The sequence below is a fragment of the Mercenaria mercenaria genome, chromosome 13, assembly GCF_021730395.1.
Source record: "Mercenaria mercenaria strain notata chromosome 13, MADL_Memer_1, whole genome shotgun sequence".
In the NCBI taxonomy this organism is placed as follows: Eukaryota; Metazoa; Mollusca; class Bivalvia; order Venerida; family Veneridae; genus Mercenaria; species Mercenaria mercenaria.
This window is the reverse complement of record NC_069373.1, coordinates 64,275,848-64,290,022: the sequence shown is the minus strand read 5'-3', so window position 1 is coordinate 64,290,022 and position 14,175 is coordinate 64,275,848. Positions and strand designations below refer to the sequence as shown.

The 14,175-nt window shown below is 33.5% G+C and overlaps 1 protein-coding gene across 5 annotated transcripts in view; it reads right to left on the bottom strand.

Moving 5' to 3' along the window:
* The window catches only part of LOC123530257 (leucine-rich repeat serine/threonine-protein kinase 2-like), a 93,328-nt gene that overhangs the window by 14,454 nt on the left and 64,699 nt on the right, over positions 1-14,175 (bottom strand). For all 5 annotated transcript variants that reach the window (XM_053522058.1, XM_053522061.1, XM_053522057.1 and 2 more), the window contains 18 exons: positions 12,953-13,064; positions 12,612-12,683; positions 11,941-12,051; positions 11,593-11,688; positions 11,136-11,278; positions 10,516-10,672; positions 9,455-9,581; positions 8,538-8,603; positions 7,359-7,455; positions 6,211-6,265; positions 5,676-5,804; positions 4,559-4,717; positions 4,008-4,099; positions 3,258-3,349; positions 2,405-2,505; positions 1,506-1,577; positions 995-1,086; positions 389-516 (listed from right to left, as the gene is read on the bottom strand). In XM_053522058.1, the coding sequence (XP_053378033.1) occupies positions 389-516; positions 995-1,086; positions 1,506-1,577; positions 2,405-2,505; positions 3,258-3,349; positions 4,008-4,099; positions 4,559-4,717; positions 5,676-5,804; positions 6,211-6,265; positions 7,359-7,455; positions 8,538-8,603; positions 9,455-9,581; positions 10,516-10,672; positions 11,136-11,278; positions 11,593-11,688; positions 11,941-12,051; positions 12,612-12,683; positions 12,953-13,064 (1,901 nt within the window). The remainder of the gene's footprint in view (positions 1-388; positions 517-994; positions 1,087-1,505; positions 1,578-2,404; positions 2,506-3,257; positions 3,350-4,007; positions 4,100-4,558; positions 4,718-5,675; positions 5,805-6,210; positions 6,266-7,358; positions 7,456-8,537; positions 8,604-9,454; positions 9,582-10,515; positions 10,673-11,135; positions 11,279-11,592; positions 11,689-11,940; positions 12,052-12,611; positions 12,684-12,952; positions 13,065-14,175) is intronic.

Here is a 14,175-nt window from a genome sequence, read left to right as displayed (position 1 = left end):
ATAACCAGTTTCATTTTTGTCTGTTTGGGAACTAAAACAACTTTACTTTAGTATTTGGTAAGGTATGTAGGACTGACTTCATTTGGGAACTTATTTCTCTGCGTTTTTATTAAAATTTCGGGAGCCGTTACTCATGGATGAAGTAAATGGTTAATGCTCCATTCCGATTAATCACGTCAAAGTATTATAATCAGAACAAATTATAAACATCTATTGAAGTTAAATGAAATAGCCAAACAAAAGAGAATAATTGCTGAAATGTCAGCAATAAGATTTACCAGACACACATCTATATTCAGGTTTCTATTTTTCATGATCCATCATGCCTTAATGTGTCTCCCATCGCATAACTGAATTTTTTAACATATCATCGTTATTGTATTTTTACCTTTACATTGACTACATGGTGCCAGTATTTCTAGAACCTCCTGTCCCATCATCGGATCAATGCAGGTCAATCCTGGGTACCACTCATCAATAAGGTTATCAAGACTGTCCACAATCTGCCCTAGTAGTCTGTAAATCAATTGATTCTGTTAATTTAGTTTAAATTATTTTGCTTCCAGATGGAATAATTGAGCTTCTTGGTAAATAGACTGATTACAGGGTGTATCTCATTAACCACATGAAAGGTCAACAAATTATTTCGACAAACCGTTTGTGAACTGCTCGTTAGATGTGGTGCTGCATGTTTTATATAGTTCATATCCGAAAGCTCGTTTCGGAATTCTCATAGGAAAGAAACTGTAATGTTTTAGTAAAGAATCCATGCGCAAGACTTAAGCACACAAAACGCAGTCAGATCCCCTTCCGATAAACCAGGTCATTTACATATTGACCCTGAAGTCGAATGGAAATACGTGTATAAACAGTCCAAGAGCTTTTTTTAACCCATAAGCACGATACATTTTTATACAGTAGAAAAATTATAACGTTTGTAACTGCATAATATTGATTCAACAATAAAAGTAGAGTAAAAACAAACAGAAATCACCTTGAGCCCTGACGCGAGGAAGGCACTGTTATATGAATTGAATCTATCTGTTCAACTGCGTCCGTTGAAGAATCTAGGAGAAAATATTCAAACTGAAAACGCAAAACGAACAATTGTAATTACTGTGACAGTAAATAATATGGTACGCTGTTTACCATAACTGTGGACTTAACTTTGAAGTACAGGCAGAAAAATACTGTGACGGAAAGTATTTAAAACAAATCAAAATAACCAAAACTTTGGATGAAATACATATTTAATGTATAATATTATAGGTTTAATAAAATACTCTATCCAAGAGGTATCTGGTTTAATGGTCTACATGACGAATTGACAACAGATATGTTGGCAATCATTTGTCCTCCTATTCATGTCAGTTCTCAGAAGTTACTTGCCGGGGAACAATCAATTATTACTGGTAAATGAACAAACAACAAACATTTATGATAAAGTACATGTAACATTTTAAAGAACATTTGAAAACTGACTTTTGACGATGTAACATACGAACCTCTGACCAATAAATGTACAGCCCCTTCCTCCAACACACCGTTTTCTGTGGTTTACCAAGGTTTGTTATTGACTGAAAAGGTAAAATGCCAGTTTTATGGGAATATAAATATGTACGTCCCTTCGAATAAGCCGGTAAAGGAAATATAACTTGACATTTTAAATTTTAGCAAAATCACAATGCTACGCATGTATAGAAATTTGTTGACTTTAAATACACAGAAAATTTGTTTTGTTCACAAGATTTATATTTCTGTCTAACATTTCTGTCAAAGCTTGCCTGAGCCACTCATGAAAAATATTGCATCTGGTATACAGTCAATTCTCGTACGACGAATCATAAAAAAAAATCTTTTTTATACGTTTAATGTCATTTTATAAAATGATTTCAGGAACAAAATCTTAGAGTTTTCGAAAGAAAACAGAAGTGTCCTTTTAATTACATGGTCATGATTCAGAACGAAATTTATTCGTCGAAAAGTTATCTCATAGACAAGCTATTGTTTATCTGATATTTGAAATCAAAATAATGCTATACATATTTTCTTTATGTGTATACACTGTGAAGATTCTTGTGGCGCCGTTATTATAACGAAACATATTTTTGTAGTCATGAACATTTCATAGTAAGGACTTCAAAAAACCAACAATGTTTCATCGACCTGGCAGTCTCGGCTATTATTTTTCTCTCTCTGGTAATATTGACATTATACAGTGCAAGGGATGAAAAATGGTTCACTAAGACCAAATTGGTGGTTTTTTCTTGGTATTACTCCTCAAAAAGCTGTGACCTACAGGCAAGCAACTGCTGTTTACATCATAAATTTGTTTCTTACATGAAGCGAACAAAAACTGAAGTATTCGTCGAATGTGTTCTAAACAAAAGTACAAATTATATACCTGAAAGCCGATATGTGTTGTCATAGATATCATTCGTGCAATCAGGCGAAACCAAAGACCGATCGGAACGTGTGGCATTCGGTATATTCTACTTATTTTAACTGAAATAATCGATTAACATTATTTACCACATAAGTATAAAATCACTGAAACACATTGCTACTAATTGAGGAATTAAATTGTTGTTAAAGGGAATAATCAGCTAATCAGCCGGTTAATTCTGCTTTGATTATAATTTTGACGGTCGATTTACTCTTTGTAGCATCAAAATGTAAGAGATCAGAGGGCTCGTGGGGCCGTCAGTTTTATTCTCAGTCACAATTCTCCGTTACGATTTGACAGAATAGGGTGCCCAGAATTAATCGTCCTATATCATTCATTCATGTAGAGAAGTTGGCAGTTACTTGAGAAGAACAGGTTAGTACTTGTAGAGAATCTAATAATGGAATGAAATACTCTTGAAAAACGGTACTTTAACCATAACAAGCAAACAAACACTAGGTAACTCAATCACTCATATATGTGTCATATATTTGCAGGATTAAATCTGAAACGAGGAGTTGACATTCAATGTTTTTAAGTTTCTTATAAAATCCCCATATTTTGTAATGACACCTAAATCACGGCCAATACGGTTATTAGTCAAATACAAGTAAATATCTTGTAATAAAGCTTGACACTAAAATAAAATTGATGGTAATTTGATGTGCAATATTACGGTGTCGATCTTTGTCTATACGTATTCTCACAAAGTTTTATTGCATTAATTTGTACAATACTTAAACAAATAAATATTCTTATCGTGTTTAGGAAAGTACAAAACAGGAAAAAGAAAAATCGAACATAAACTTACTCAATCCAGGTGGATGAATTACTGGTTTTGCTTTTGGAAGTTTTGAGGGTATCAGTAGTTCGGTATCAGAATGCGGAAGTGCTATCTCAAACCTGAAAAATGATATAACCAAACAATTACTGGCAAGAAAGTTTGAGAAATCGACTGTCATGTTTGGGAGTGTCATTTTCAACCTGAAAAATGATATACAAAAATGATTACTGGCAAAATAGTAAAACTTCTAGACAGTAAGTCCAAGAAATCGACTGTCAGAATAAAGAAGTGTTGTTTCCAACCTGAAAAATGATATCAAAACCATAACAATTACTGGCATTACTGTTCAGCTTCCAGACAGTATGGCCAAGAAATCGACTGACAAAGTGAGGAAGTGCTCCATAAAGATATAATAACACAAGTGGAAGTTGTTCCCATTGGATGGTTTACTCTATTAATAACAAATCATCTCATCACTAGTAACAACATCTAAGCGTTTAGCATGAAGAAAGTATCAGAAGGCACCGACAATGTATCAATCCATTCGTTTGTAATAGTATATACATTGTACTTTAAAAGTGTTGCCTATAACAATAATACCATGTAATGAAATCTGTGAAAGATCCTTTTGAAGCATATTATGCAACGAAGCAACACAACAGCAGACTCAGTTTGACTAAGTCTGTTCATGGGAGGTAATAAAATGTGCAACGCCTCTCACACCTGCTGCCAAGGCCTTAAGCAGAATTATACAGTAAAATGATAGTAAAATCATACTTTTCCAGCAGCTTTATGTACTGGGGTATCAGGTACTGCGGAAATTTCGTACTTCCCTTGAACAGAATATCAACGTCTCTTTTCTTCAAAATCTAAAAAAGAAATACATTAAAGCCTTATTACAGTATTTAAACCAACTAATTAAAAAATGCCGACAAGCATAAAGTCAGGAGTAATTAACATTTACTAACAGACATATTACATAAAATCAATGAATGTATTTTATTTCCTTAAATACTAATTCATAAAATTTAATGCATCTTTTCTTTTCTCCCTTGAGGGGTTTTACGAAGAAAAATAATCCAAACAGGCTCATTCGACCAGTTCTTTTCTGTTGCTACATAAATTGATCAAAGTGTTAAGATATCTATTTTAATCATCAGATCAAACTGATCTTTTGTTTTCAAATAAACTAGGAATAACTGATACTATCATTTATATAATGTTTAACGCATTTTTACATATTACTGCAATTTTATTTTCTATTTGACTTTGACTCTGGCAGAATAAAACGCGCGTTCAATTTGACAATACACTGTAATTCTATTCACCCCGTCGGTATTGATGAAAGGGTTGATTTGGCGAACAGTAATTATTTGAGCCATCATCTGACACAACCATCCTGGATCTATAAAATAATAATCCTTCAGCCTCAGGGATGCATCATCATAGTGTAACAGAACGCCAGATTCGTGAAGGAACTGAACTGCCTTAAAAAACAAAAGTGTCTTCATTTAATTGCGAACAAAATCTGGTTATCATGTGAAATGAATACCATCTGAAGCTTGTCTTTGTTCGGAAAGGGTTTTTTAAAATTATATTTTAATATCAATATTGAAACTGAAAAACTGTCAACTTAACAAGTGCTACAAACCAGAAACAACTTTAATGAAATCAGATCAATGGTCAGTTTTGGAATGCAATGTAAAGAAAACAAAACAACTGATAATATTAAACCAGGTACACAGCTAGTCTGATGTCTCTTGATCAAATACTTGAGAGATATGTGCAACCCAAACTTCGTTATCAGCCCTCATCCTTATTTTGTCAATGAATTGAATTATGATGTAGCAACAGTTATTTCCACAAAATATCTAATTCATGTATTCAAACAGTTTTACAATTACATATGTTGTTTCCATATTCTTGATCATCAAAATGTCATTTTCCATTACCAAGAGAGAGAGATATTTCCATCTTGTAACTTTTGACACTTGTTTTACTATTTTTACTACTAGTATCTCCTACAGCAATTAATAGGACGAAATGAAAGGAAATGCTAATAATGTAAGTAACGCACCTTTGAACGTGTAATGAGAAGGGTGCTATATAAATCTGTTTTGATAATGATAATAATAATAACAAGAGCTGTCTCCATAGGATGAAACATGCCCCCGATGGCACTTTGAATGAATAGTTATAGCCGATGTTAGAGTTTAGGACCTTTGAGGTACGGACCTGGGTCTTGCGCGCGACACGTCGTCTTACTGTGGTACACATTCATGCCAAGTTTTTAAAAATCCATCCATCGATGACATAGATATGGACCGGACACGAAAATTGCGGACAGACAGACTGACAGACCGACAGACTGACAGACGGTTCAAAAACTATATGCCTCCCTTCGGGGGCAGAAAAAATGATAATAAACACAATTAAATAGTTTACCTGCTGTAATTCGTTGTCGTCTAAGTCTAATTTCTTTGCGTGAACAAGGTCAGAAAGTTCCCTATACTGTAGCACAGGATATTTACATTCTTCAGATCTAGCTCTCTCCGACAACAAGTCAGCTAATTGCTGCATAAGATACAATGCTTTCTCTCAATGAATTATAGCATTATAAGCCAAATTTATGTAGATCCGTTCAATTTAGTCTATAAACTATGTACAAAATGATGAGCTCCGTAACAAGCTCATTTCGAAGCAAAGAATTGAACAAAGCAAATGATAGCTGAATAGTTTGACCGAGTCTGCTTACAGCAGCTACTGAAATGTGCAACACCTTTATGCCCCTAGAACTAGCCTAAGCGGAACGTTAATCCTGTGACGGATATACATTGAATTACTTCTTTGTCCCAAGCAAATATAAGAAAACCGACTCAGAATACGAGGAATCTTCTACGCCGCCACTCGGCCCTTAAAACTACTATTATTGTAATTAATTAATTTGATAAGAGAGAGTTTGACGTATAGAAACACTTACAACGTAGCTGGCCGGTATTTTCTCACCCATCACACGTTTTCCACGAATCTGAAATCTATTAAATTTGATTTTTAAATTCTTTACTCAGATCATAAAACATATCTACATAATTTTATGTTTATGCTATGTACGTGAAATTAAAATATCAGAAATAGATATTTTGTTTCAAAAATATACCATATTAACAATATTTAAAAGCAATCGGAAAATATATTTTACTAGAAGATGATTTGGTAGAAAAGCACATTTCTCACACAAAGCATAGTAGTAACAGGCAAGAAGTCAATAGGGGACAGGAGCAAAAGTTAAAGAGACACTGATGATATTCTTAGTGACCCAAATGCAATAGAGATCATCTCCTCGGCATTTCCAATCATCCCATGACGTTTCAATGTTCTGGGTCAAGTGGTTCTCGTTATGAATCGGAAACGCTTGCTCTGTCCCTGTGACCTTGACCTCGGAAAGAATGACCCAAAGATCAACAGAGGTCATCTACTCTGCATGTCCAATCATCCTATGTACTTTCAACATTTTAGGTCAGTAATTGATCGGAAACGGTTTTCCATGTTCAGGCCCCTGTGACCTTGACCTTTGGTCGAGTGACCCCAAAACATTAGAGGCCATCTACTCCATAGGCCCTATCACCCTTTGTAGGTTCTAGGTCAAATGGTTCTCCAGTTATTGAGCGGAAATGAAGTGTGACGGACGGATAGGGCAAAAATAATATGTCTCTCCCAGTCATAGTTAACAGAGGAACTACCAGACACGCATCAGAAAACTGGAATAAATCCTTCTACCAAAATTTATTCAAGCCGGATGCTAGGCAATAACTTAAACAGACAGGCCCAATTAAACACAAATAAACTAATATACATCAACAAGACACTACTTTTGAATTGCATTCCCCAATACTGCATGAAAGTGGTTACTGATATGTTATATCTAGGAAAACGTTTGGTCATATTTATAACCTATTTCTTTACATAAAACTGGTTTGATTTTATTTTTATTGCACCAAGTACGAATTCAAGGATATGCAAAGGAAGTAAAAAAAATATTCATGAAAAATATTTTACTGGTATACTTTTAACACTTTTATGGTAAACTTTCAATATACTTCAAGGCTTTTCTAAAATTTATAAACATACTGGTCAACAACAGTTTTAATGGCTTTTCTTAGATCTTCCATATCTTCATTGTCACATGAAGCATCTACCAAGAAAACATGCGTGATATCTGGAAAACCTGCGTAGAAATCATTATATAATTACATACTTGTTAATGTCAATATAAAAAAACATCATTAGATATCACAGAAACCTGGATAAAAGTCATTACATGATTATAAATTCAGTAATATAAATATTGAAAACCTTGACAGATAATCATTAAACAATTACAAACTTAGTAATAGAAACATGGAAACCTTGAAATATAATCATAACACCATTACAAACTTAGTAAAATAAACACAGAAACCTGGATAGAAAGCATAACATCATTAAAATTTAGAAATATAAATACGTAACCCTGGACCTCATTACATACTTAGTAATACAGAGCAAGGAAACCTGTATAGAAATCGTTATATAATTACACTAAGTGAAATAATCAGATATGAAAATGGAAACCTGGATATATATCATTCCATCAATACAAATTTAGTACTATAAATATGGAAAACCTTGATAGAAATTATTCCATCATGACAAACTTAGTAATACAATGTATATCCACAGAAACCATTATATCATTAGAAACTTATTAATATAAATATGGAAAACCTGGACAGAAATCGTTACAAATGTAGTAACATAAATCTGGGAACTTGAATAGAAATAATTTCACCATTACAAACTTGGAAATACATATATGGAAACCTAGATAGAAATCATGACAACCTTAGCAATATGAATATGTAAACCCACTGTTTATATGTATCCCGTTACGTCAATTCTATATATTTTATATGTTTCGTTTTAGGTATTTCTGTTTTGATAGGGTTTTTTCAACCCGGGGCTAGAGGGCGTGGACGGTAGCATGCATTTCCACTACCGCCCATGAACAGACTCAATCAAACCGAGCCTGCGCCTTTTTGTTTTTGTCGTGTTCAGCGTCCTGTGGAGTTTCCACTTTTTCTATTTTACATGTACTGATCGGAAGATAATAAGAACGCTTCGTAAGAATGCAAGTAGGGGTGAAACAGGCTTTAAAGAATTCAGGAAGCACTAGAACGTGAATTAACTGACATACAAATACTAAAACCTTTTTAAAAAAATAAAGTTGAACAAGGTAAGAAGTTAACGAACACACAGACATAAACTTACCTGGTTTGATGTTGATTTCCCTCAACATATCTGTAACCTGTGTAATTCTCTTTTCTCTGTTTCCCTCTGAAATAAAAGTCCGGAGTTTTGTAAAAGTCTGAATAAACCGAATTATACATAACACTATCAACGTACCAAGACTATTTTAAACAGTACGGACAAAATTTATAAGATTTGTGGTTTACAAAATTTCTCATGAAATACGTATGCTTTAATTAAGAAATAATAAGTTCCCAAACGTGGTTTATCGTAGAATTACCCGAGTTTTGAGTTATTATGCGTGAGTGATATATTGTTTCGCATAAGAACGAAAAACTCGGGTTATTCTACGATAAATCACACTTGGGAACTTATTATTTCGATTCTAACACGACATTCTAGTATCAACAATGTTAGAAAAAATGGTAACTACTTTTTACGACCGTGCTACGCACCTGAATCGGATGACGTCATTGCACGCGAGTGGTTTATTGCAAAATAACTCGAGACAGATTTTGCTCTACATGTATGTAGTTTATATGCAGGTCGTGTTAGAATATTTCTAAAACTTTATTTCCGAACTTTAAAGTTATGTACACAATATTCATCAAAATTGTGAGGAATAAGGCAGACACGCAGGGTATAGTATGCCAGTGTTAGAAAAAATGGTAACTACTTTTTACGACCGTGCTACGCACCTGAATCGGATGACGTCATTGCACGCGAGTGGTTTATTGCAAAATAACCCGAGACAGATTTTGATCTACATGTATGTAGTTATATGCAGGTCGTGTTAGAATATTTCTAAAACTTTATTTCCGCACTTTAAAGTTATGTACACAATATTCATCAAAATTGTGAGGAATAAGGTAGACACGCAGGGTATAGTATGCCTCGTATATGTTATACTAGTTACATAAAGCCCTTTCTTTCGTTACCATCAAGTTTATCCAAGTGGGTTCCTACAATAAATACTGGACAACCCGGTGCACGAGAGCGTATGCTTCCTAACCAAGACTTCAATATCTCACATTCATTAACACCTTTCCGTAGGTCAAACACTACCTATGAATATAAATACAGTATAACATTTATCACTTTAACAATGCAATATGTATACAGCGACTCATGATTTCTTTCCAAATCTACGTTAAATTCGAGAGCAACATATCTGTACATTAACACATTTATATCATTCTAATGGCGTTAAGAAAAGAATCATTACAAGCGTCAGCATAGCAGAAAATGAAATACGAAGAATATTTCTATTTTCAATCACAGGTTTCTATTGATACTGAAATTCATTTAATTAAGATAAATGTTCCAAAGCGAATGAGAGACATATCATGTTCCTTTTGTCTGAACGTTTACACAATTTTATGAAATATTTTAATGCAACAATCACTGAACTTGCAAAGAAACACAGCAATTTATAGCAATATACTACTAGCAAGCATTAAAACAAAACATACTGCAAATAGATGCCTGCACACAAGCATACCTATATGAATTAAGAGGTTTTAAAACTGAAATACAATAGAATCATGTCACAACACATGTATGTATTTTAAGGTCAAACACAGGTAAGTTTCTACTTATTGTCAACTTGTAAGTTCGGAAAAAATAATTTAGTTATCCTGTCAGTCAATGACAGTTACACTTCAAACTACTCAGTATATCCTATTGTGTTTTTTTTACACTGAATAGGAAATAAGTGGACTGTTTAAAAGCAACAGATATGTCAGAATTGTCAAAGATGGAGTAATTAACTGAAGATAATATTAACTAAATAAACTGCCCGGTTAGACAGATAAAAGTTATGAGTGCTGTAGAATAAAGTTACTTACGATATACACACGAAATAAACTGCCCGGTTAGACAGATAAAGTTATGAGTGCTGTAAAATAGGTAACTGAAATAATACTCACTAAAAAACTGCCCTGTTAGGCAGATAACAGTTATGAGTGCTGTAGAATAAGTAACTGAAGACAATACTCACTAAATAAACTGCCCTGTTTGACAGATAACAGTTATGGGTGCTGTAGAAGTCCTCTTGACCGGCAAAGTCCCAAGTATTCAGTGTAACTTGTACCCTTCTCCCCGAACTGAACAGTCTAATGCCGTCATCATTTGATCTTCTGTCATACATTATGTACCTAGAGTGTGAAACAAATCAAATTAGTTACAGTACATATTAATTTGCAAAACTGCTAATATTTGAAGCTGCGACTCGATTTTCACCGATCTTAATACAATGCGTTTCGTAACCATGCTGTATGTAGATTTTAACGACACAATTCCTTAAGAAAATTGATTAAATCAATCATCAACCGTGTAAGATTTTAGGAACTCACTTTCTGTACATTCCTTTAAGCGCATCAACAAAACTATTGTTTATCATTTACTAAAATTAGTAATGTAATGCATATTTTACTAGATTACTATGGAACACTACAAATAAACAGATTAAGACAATTTGTACTACAAGTGTGATTTCTCAATGTCTGGTGTATTAACTAAATTCTGCTAAAGCAATATGAAAAATAAAAAATGCGAATGTTTAGATATAGCTCCAGATATTCAATATTATTCTGTTGATCAGATAAGTAAAGATCATACACCCAATCCTTGACAACAACACCAACTGTCGGTCTGTTCTCCTTCTTCTTCATCTTTTCCTTCATCAGAGTCTTCAACAAAGTTGTCTTACCCCTCCCGCCATATCCAACCACCATCAATTTCATACGATAATATCGCTGTGCCTGAAGAAGTAAAATATCAAACTCTGAACACTTTTGAACTAAACACCTGCTTAGGTCAAAGACAGTTCTATAAGATGTTCCGAACTTCTTCATTTTCTCGAGCGTTTATGTTGTATCCAAGAAAGGAATGAGAAATGAATAGCTCTTTAACTAGGTATGAGAAACATAATATAAACTTCGCCGAAAATCAACAGAAATATGTCAAAATAAGATGATATCCACTGTGAAGCAAAGAGTAAGATTATTCAAAATGTACATGTAAAGCACACTGAAAAAGTAAGTTATAATCTGCTTGCTTTAATTAAACAGGATACCTTTTTTAATCTGTTATGTAGGTAACTGATAATGTCTTTAACTCTTCGTCCTGTTACAGTTCTACTAATATCCAAGTCCAGTCCATCTATTGGCATCTATAAGGACACAAGAATATTCAATTACATAAATAAATGTCTTCACTTCGTTATATAAAGTGTTCAAATTTTTTAAACATTAATCGTAACGAAAAATATCTGTGTACTTTTGCAATAGGTAACCAAATACCTTATTTTCTTTGTGTGTACAACTTTAAATTATACCGTTTTCAATACTCCTCCCCTTCCCTTCTGTCTGGTTTCTGTGGCAGTTTTACCAAATATGGAAATGTAAAACATTCAAACATTTACCTCATATATTTTGGAGCATCTACCAAGCTCGTCCGGAAGTGACGTAATATCTTTGTTATGACTGAAATCTAGCGATGTCAGGGACGTGAACTGCCCAATCTCCTTCGGTAACTGAGATTCAGAAAAAACTTTAGACACGTAATATATTTAAATATCCAGGAAATGATAAAGTTCATAGAAATAATGAATCCAGAACACTACATTTAAACTGTCGCACTAGTAATAAGACAATGTTTAACCAGATTATAGTGCCATAGGGCGCAATCACTCAATGATAAAGACAAGACCGTTAATTCTATATACTTTAAACGAGAAAGGCTTAAGTACTGAGAGTGACTTTGTCAAGCAAATGAGGGCAGAGATCACGTAGAAAAGTATAGTTCCAAGAGTGCACCATCAAATCACAATAACCCTATCGGCTGTGTCTAATGCAAATAAAGATGGTTGAATAGGAAGGACGACAAACATCAATGAACTGGTAAAATATACCTCAATTTATCAATTAAAAAGTTATTTTATACTCTAATTAGAATATGTACACCGTATTCAATATTTCGCCTTTGTTTTTTTGTTGTTTTTTCCCCGATATTCCCTTTGGTTACTACGAATTTTGTCTTTATCAAGGGAAAAGAATGCAGTCAGATTCTAATAAATTCAACATAGTGTTTTACCATTTTTAACTTATTATGGGACACGTGCAGTTTTTCTAGCTTCGACCAAACTTTGGAGTCTTCCAAGCTGAGCTGGAATGAAAAATAATGCTGTTCATTTATAACCGTATGTCTGTAGCCATTTCATAAACTAAAGCTACTGCAAACGTCTTTGCACTACTGGTTTAGTTGACGAAGCCACTAATTGGAAAAACAAATACCACTCAATATGCATTTAAACCTACAAACATTATAAATGCTTGTCTATCTGTTTATTGATGTTTTCAAATGACACAATTCCTTAAATAATTGTTCCTTGCTTAAAATCATGGCATAATCCTTACTTATTAGTAATAACTTACCTTTGTGATATTGTTTTTCGATGCAATAAAATCCTTCATAGTTTGTGTCTTCCAGTTGGACAGTGAAGGAAATCCCGTCAACTGGTTTTCACTGATGTCTATGGTCCTCAAGCTAAATTGTATTGGAAAGAAAGAAGCGTGCATGAGTGTTTGCGAATTATCCAGAGCACGGTTGCCTTTAGACACATATTGAATGCATAAGTTTTGAGCGTTCGGACACAAATAATATTGTATGTACAGTTTTTCAAGTTAGCCGGTCTTTATGATTTACCAAAACGTCATAATAAATTATGTTTCTGATCACCCTTCAGTTCATTACCAATGTATGCGCTTAAATGATTTTCGATACATAACTGAAGAACTATAGGCATAATACAATGTCTAAATTTCTTTAGCTATTTTAGCGACAAATAAATATGGTTACATGTACTGTCGAATAAAATCAGTGAAAAGATCCCTCGGAGACATATATTGCAAACCAAACAACATAATAACAGACTCGGTTTGATTCAGTCTGTTCAAGAGAGATGTGCAACATCCCTGTCGTTGATGTATGACAAATGTAGACGATTTCATGAAAATCTGTAACGGTTTGGTGATTAATTCAAATATCAAAAATAAATCCTAACTTAATCACATCATTTCTCGTGCATGTTTTTGACTGTAAATTTCCAATATATGAAAATCGACATTAAATCAATAAGTTATATGACTGACCAAGGGATACAAAAATAGATCATAGGAAACCATTAAAAATAATATTGACCGAAACAAAACAAAACCAAATCATACTACACCAATACAAAGGACGTCGAAATCTAAAGCATACATTTTTCAAAACTGCACTTGCTTTCATCGCTACGGAACATTCTGTATATATCATTCTACATTATGCCACTCTTATTTTTTTTCATATTAATGCCTCATTATTTACTGTAAAACCTGTCCTAGTTTTGTGACATCATGTGGCAATAAGTTATTTATGTTCTATAGTTTCCAGAAGGCTAATAATTAGGTTGTTAACATTATTTTAAAGTCTGATATTTTCTGGGTTTTCCAGAATCTTCTTTTTTGTTTTTGGTTATACATAAAAGTGCTGGAATCTTCCATGATGCTTTAATAGGAGGCTGTCTGGGGACACAGCAAGCACGGTCTTACTGAAACACTCTCTTATATTTCTTAACAAAATATTATCGGTCTGAACATTTAAAATTTAGTAGGTT